Genomic DNA, 5,178 nt, shown 5'->3' with positions numbered 1-5,178 from the left:
CTCTCTCTCTCTCTCTCTCTCTCTCTCTCTCTCTCTCTCTCTCTCTCACACACACACACACACACACACACACACACACTTACCCAAGGAGCCAGCTGAGTGACAGAGAAGTCCTGAAATGACGAGGAGAAGAGTGAAGCTGAATGATGGACCCGTCATCATGTGGGAAAGCCCAGGGCAGACTGGCCCGGGAACACAAGCTAGAGACAGGCTGAGATTTGTCACGCCCCTGAGTGCTGCCCGCGCCTGGCCTGCTTGGCATTTGTGGTGAGAGTCGGCCAATCCCTGCTTTGATGTTGCTTCTGCCCTAGATGCCAGGCTTTCGGGGGCCAGTCCTGAGCTCCAGGGAGCTGGGATGGGTAGGCAGCTCTAGCTACTCACAGATGCTCCTGTAGGGCAGATGGCGAAGACACCGTACCCTCTACTCGGGAAGGATGTGAGCTTGGGAGCTCTCTGTACAATGATCACCTCAGACACCACAAGGAGGAAACAGCGCAATCTGTCAATCAGGAGGCTTTTCATTTGCCTCAAAATGCCCTCATCAATACTGTTCTGGCAGGCATCAGAGTCACACCCCACAGAGGGTGTCCAAGGAGACTCTGCCCTCTTCTGCTTCAGGGAAGATCTGCGTGGCTCAGTGTTTCTGGCAAGGTGATGCCAATAAAGTCACACTCAAAATAACAAAACACAACTTTACATATTGTGTGTGTGTGTGTGTAGCTATGTAGTCTTCTATATATATGTAAATATATATACATATACACATACATATGTGTGTGTATTTCCAAAGACCATGAGGGTTGAACCCAGACCTCATGCATGCTAAGCATGTAGTCTACCACTGAGCTGCATCCACAGTCTCAAATCTCTTTTACAAGAACCTTGTCTATAAAATAACAAATTGGCACTGTAGGACCGTGAAAGGCAGCCTGGTTCCTGGTTGAGCTAAGGTTGAAAACCCTGGTGACCCTGAGGGATGGCAGATAGTTTGCCTGGTTCCCGGCCACTAGGTTCCTGACACAAGGCCACAGCCCTCCATAGATTTGTGGCCGTCAGTCATGTAAGGGGAACACCCCAAACCCTTCCACAGGTAGAGGACAGGGAGTCACATAGCCTCAAGACAGATCTTCATTTAATGAGGTGCCTAAAGACCTGAAGGACTTAGCCAATTAAGCTTTCCTTTCCAGACACTCCTCCCTGCAAAACACAGTTAGCCTCAGGCCCGCCCTGAGAAACTGGGGTGCAGTTTTACTCATCTACTTCCCGCCATGACAATAAATGTCACAAAACCATGGACTGTTTCTGAAGAAGGCCTCTCAGTGCTCCCAGCCACAACCTCCAAGCCAAGCCAGCCAAGAACTACACACACATACACACACACACACACACACACACACACATACACACACACACTCACACACACATGCCACTTTTCCCTTCTGCCCTGGGCTAGATCCAGCCCTTGGGCCCCTACTTTGTTCTCAGCTCTTCTGTGGCTCCCAGAGGTGCCCGGGTACCCAAGAGCCTGAGAACCAAACGGTCCTGGCCTCCTTGCAGGCCCAGGGTCCTCTGAGCCAGCTTTGGCTGTCCCTGTGCCAGATTGTGCTCCCCTCCCCCAGGGGTGTCCCATGGCTTCCCATAGCTCGACACCACCAGGCATCAGCATGGGGTAAGCACAGTCAAAACTCCCACGTTCTGCCTCCCAAGCGGCTGGAGCCCTGTGGCCGAGCGGACGTGGGACCCCATCAAATCCTACATGGCACATGCCAGATACACATTGAAACATGCCTGAGACCTTACTATACGACAGAAGCATGAACACACATAATATTCTAAACCATAAAAGATAAGGTTATTGGTACTTAGTAATAAGCACTGACTCAAGCAGCCTGGCAATGAGCTTCATAACAAGAGCAGCAGACTCACTCTACAAAGGTCTGATGGTAAATGTTTTAGGATTTGCGGGCTACATAATTCATGGGCTCCTTTGTTGAACGAGAGCAAAGAACTTTGCTATTAAGCATAAAAGCAGTCATGGACAATACCTAAAGATAAGTGTGACCAGGTTCTGATAAAATTTTATTTATAAAAATAGAAGGGGTGCTGGATCTGGTCCCCAAGCTGTAGTCTGCCAACAGCCCTGAAGCACCAATGGGAAGTTCAGTCACCAGATCCGTTCATTGTAGGCACCATCCACTGGGAGCTTATAGAGAAGGGCGGCTGTGCGGATGTGTGGTGGATTTCTGGGCTCGGGAGTGTGCTGCTTCATGCTGCAGTAACAGTCCTGATCCTGGCTGAACTCCTGGACTTGCCACTCAATAACTATTGGTTCTGAGCTGGATGCTTCTTCTATCTGAGCCTCAGCTTTCTCACCTGCAAAGTGGGTGTTGCACAAGTTGCTTTGCTACTCAGCTGGAAGGATTAGAGGCAAGGCTTTCCCATTTCTGGCACAGAAGAGGGCTCTTTATCAACCTATTTTTGGATAACTTGGTCAGGATGAGAGAAAAGAGTATAGGTGTAGGGATGACTACAGGGAATTATGGGAGGAAGAGATAGTTGGAGAGAGAATGAAATGAGTAGTCAGAACAGGCTTCCTGAAAGAGGTGGCATTTGAGATGAACCTTAAAAGCAGAGGTTTATTTTCTGGCACAAAGTGGGGAGGAGGGAGAGAGGAAGGGTTGGGTTCCGTTCCTCTGGGGACTAGCTCTAAGACATCAGAGCCAGCAGCAGCAAGGACAGGACACACTCAGTTCAGGGGCCCAACAGTTGAACAGTAGCACCTGCACCATCTCCCCAGTTTCCCTGTGTGGACATAGCTCCTGTCATGGTTTGAATGAGAATCCCCCCCCCCCCAGAACCCCAGGCTCATCTGCTTGAAGACTTGGTCGCCAGCTGATGGATTGGCTTGGGAAGGATTAGGGTTAGCTTTGTTGGAGGAGGTATGTCACTAGGGTTAGGTGGGCAGGCTTTGAGGTTCCCAAAGACCTTCACCATTCCCAGTGTTCCTTCTGCCTTTTGCTTTCCCTGATATGAGCCACCACTCCTCTGCTCTGCCATTGTGAATCTTACCCTTTGAAGCCACTGGCCAATTAAACACTTTCTTCTGTAAGTTGCCCTTGGTCATGGTGTTTTGTCACAGCAATAGAAAAGTAACTAAGACAGTCCCATCGTTGTCCCTCCTCCTCCTCCTTTTTCTTCCTCTTTGTTGTCCTCCTCCTCTTCTTCTTCTTCTTCCTCCTCCTCCTCCTCCCCTTCTTCCTCCTCTTCCTCCTTCTCCTAATCTTCTTTCATTAGAGAAGTCTCATTCTGTAACCCAAGGTATCCTAAGACTCACTGTGTAGTTTAGTATTTCAAGTAATTCTCCTGCCCATGCTTCCTGGTGCTGGGATAACAGGCATGTGCTGCCACATCTGATCAGATCTTCATTTTTTTTCCCCAGCATCATGGATGTTTTTCAGGCCTTGGATGTTTTGCTACTTTCAAAGTAAAACCTTTCTGTTTTTCTTAACCATGTAGCATCAAACTTTAAGAAAGATGTATTCATTTTTTCTGAGTGTTCTGCCTGCATGTGTTTATGTGCGCCATATACGTGCTTGGTGCCCTCAGAACTAAGAAGAAAACATGAGATCTTCTAGAATTGGAGTTATGGATGGTTGTGAACCACCGTGTGGGTTCAGAAAATAGGACCTGGGTACCCTGCAAGAACATGTGCTTTTAACTGCTGAGCTGTCTCTCCAGACCTCAACATCAGACTTTAAAAAAAAAAAAAAAGGTTTACTCATGTAGCCAGCTCAGCTGGACACATGTCACTCATGTGAAAGCAAGGCAAGTGGCCTCTACAATCACTGGGTCCTGGTGATTCACTGGGTGAAATTTTACTCCGAATTTCTATTTGCTCTTAATAACAGGCTGTGAGTCTGTGACCTGAATCTTTCTGTGTGTATGCCTTTCAACCGCTCTTTTTCTTTCTGTCTTTCTACTTCACCCTATTATCTTTGTCTTCTGTCTTCCCAGCACCAACAGTGGCATTTCCTTAAGTCAAATACCTATGCATACACCCTACCTTTCTGCTGCTTGCCAAGCTCCTAGCCAGCCTGGGGACTTAGGATACCTGGTCAGGATCCCTGTTTGAATGTGAATGATTTACTTCCCTTGCAAGTGAAAGGGGATCTGCCAGGTGAACTCTGAGCTCTCTCCAGCTTCGCTCTATAGAGGCTGTGCTTCCTGGACCAGGGGACCCTCCGTAGGGCTCTGGACAGCTAGAGGTGAGCCTCCCCTTGGCTTCACTCCTATGTGTGGGGCCAGCTTACTACTGCTGAGCTGCCTGCAAAGCCACATTCATAATCAGTTTCTAGGCCATCCTGCTGCTGTCAACAGGTGCCACATTCACAGTGCTTTGTCTTAATTGTGGCTCTGGAACTTATCAACCAGGCCAGAAGACCACTTCTGGAACGTCGCCTCCTTGGGCGCCATTCCAGACCTTCCAGTCCCCACTGTTGCACAGGGGCCTGTAGTTGCTGATGGATTCTGTCACAGACAAAATGGATTCTGTCACAGTGTCTGCCTCTACTGGCTCTTCTGCCACTGCTGCACAGATAGATATCTTGTGACTCAGCTACTTCCAGCACCTGACCCCAGGGACCCAGAGTTCTTATATGAGGCAAAGCTGTCTACACTTGAGCCAGAAATGGTGGTGAACAACTATGATCCTGTTATCCTAGCACTCCAGAGACTGTTATCCTAGCACTCCAGAGACTGAGAAAGGAGGATTGTGAGTCAGCCTGGAGTACATAGTGAGACCCTATTTCACAGTTGAAGGAAAAGAGTCATTGAGATGGCTCAGTGATTTAGACACTTGTAATCAACCCTGAGAACCTAAGTTCAGTCCCAGGGCACCACACGGTGGAAAGAATCAACTCCTGTGAGCTGACCTTTAATCTCTACATGCATGTCACATACATGTATGAGCATACACACACACATATGCATGAACATACGCACACACATATGCATGAACATACACACACATATATACATGAGCACACACACACACACTCACTCATGAGCATACACACACACTCATGAGCATATACATCTACACATGAGCACACACACACACACTCATGAGCATACACACACTCATGAGCATACACACACACACATGAGCACACACACACT

The 5,178-nt window shown here is 48.3% G+C and overlaps 1 protein-coding gene across 2 annotated transcripts in view; it reads right to left on the bottom strand.

Moving 5' to 3' along the window:
* Positions 1-5,178, bottom strand: part of Colq (collagen like tail subunit of asymmetric acetylcholinesterase) — a 58,833-nt gene that overhangs the window by 37,827 nt on the left and 15,828 nt on the right. The window contains exon 1 of one of the 2 annotated variants that reach the window (XM_028787546.1): positions 84-169. The exons of the other annotated variant lie outside the window; for it this stretch is intronic. Coding sequence (XP_028643379.1) covers positions 84-162 — 79 coding nt within the window. The 5' untranslated portion in view covers positions 163-169. Of the gene's footprint in view, positions 1-83; positions 170-5,178 lie in introns of those variants that run through there. 2 annotated transcript variants of the gene reach the window in all.

This window comes from Grammomys surdaster, unplaced genomic scaffold (genome assembly GCF_004785775.1).
Source record: "Grammomys surdaster isolate TR1022 unplaced genomic scaffold, NIH_TR_1.0 125669, whole genome shotgun sequence".
Taxonomy (NCBI): domain Eukaryota; kingdom Metazoa; phylum Chordata; class Mammalia; order Rodentia; family Muridae; genus Grammomys; species Grammomys surdaster.
This window is presented reverse-complemented; position numbering and strand designations above follow the sequence as displayed.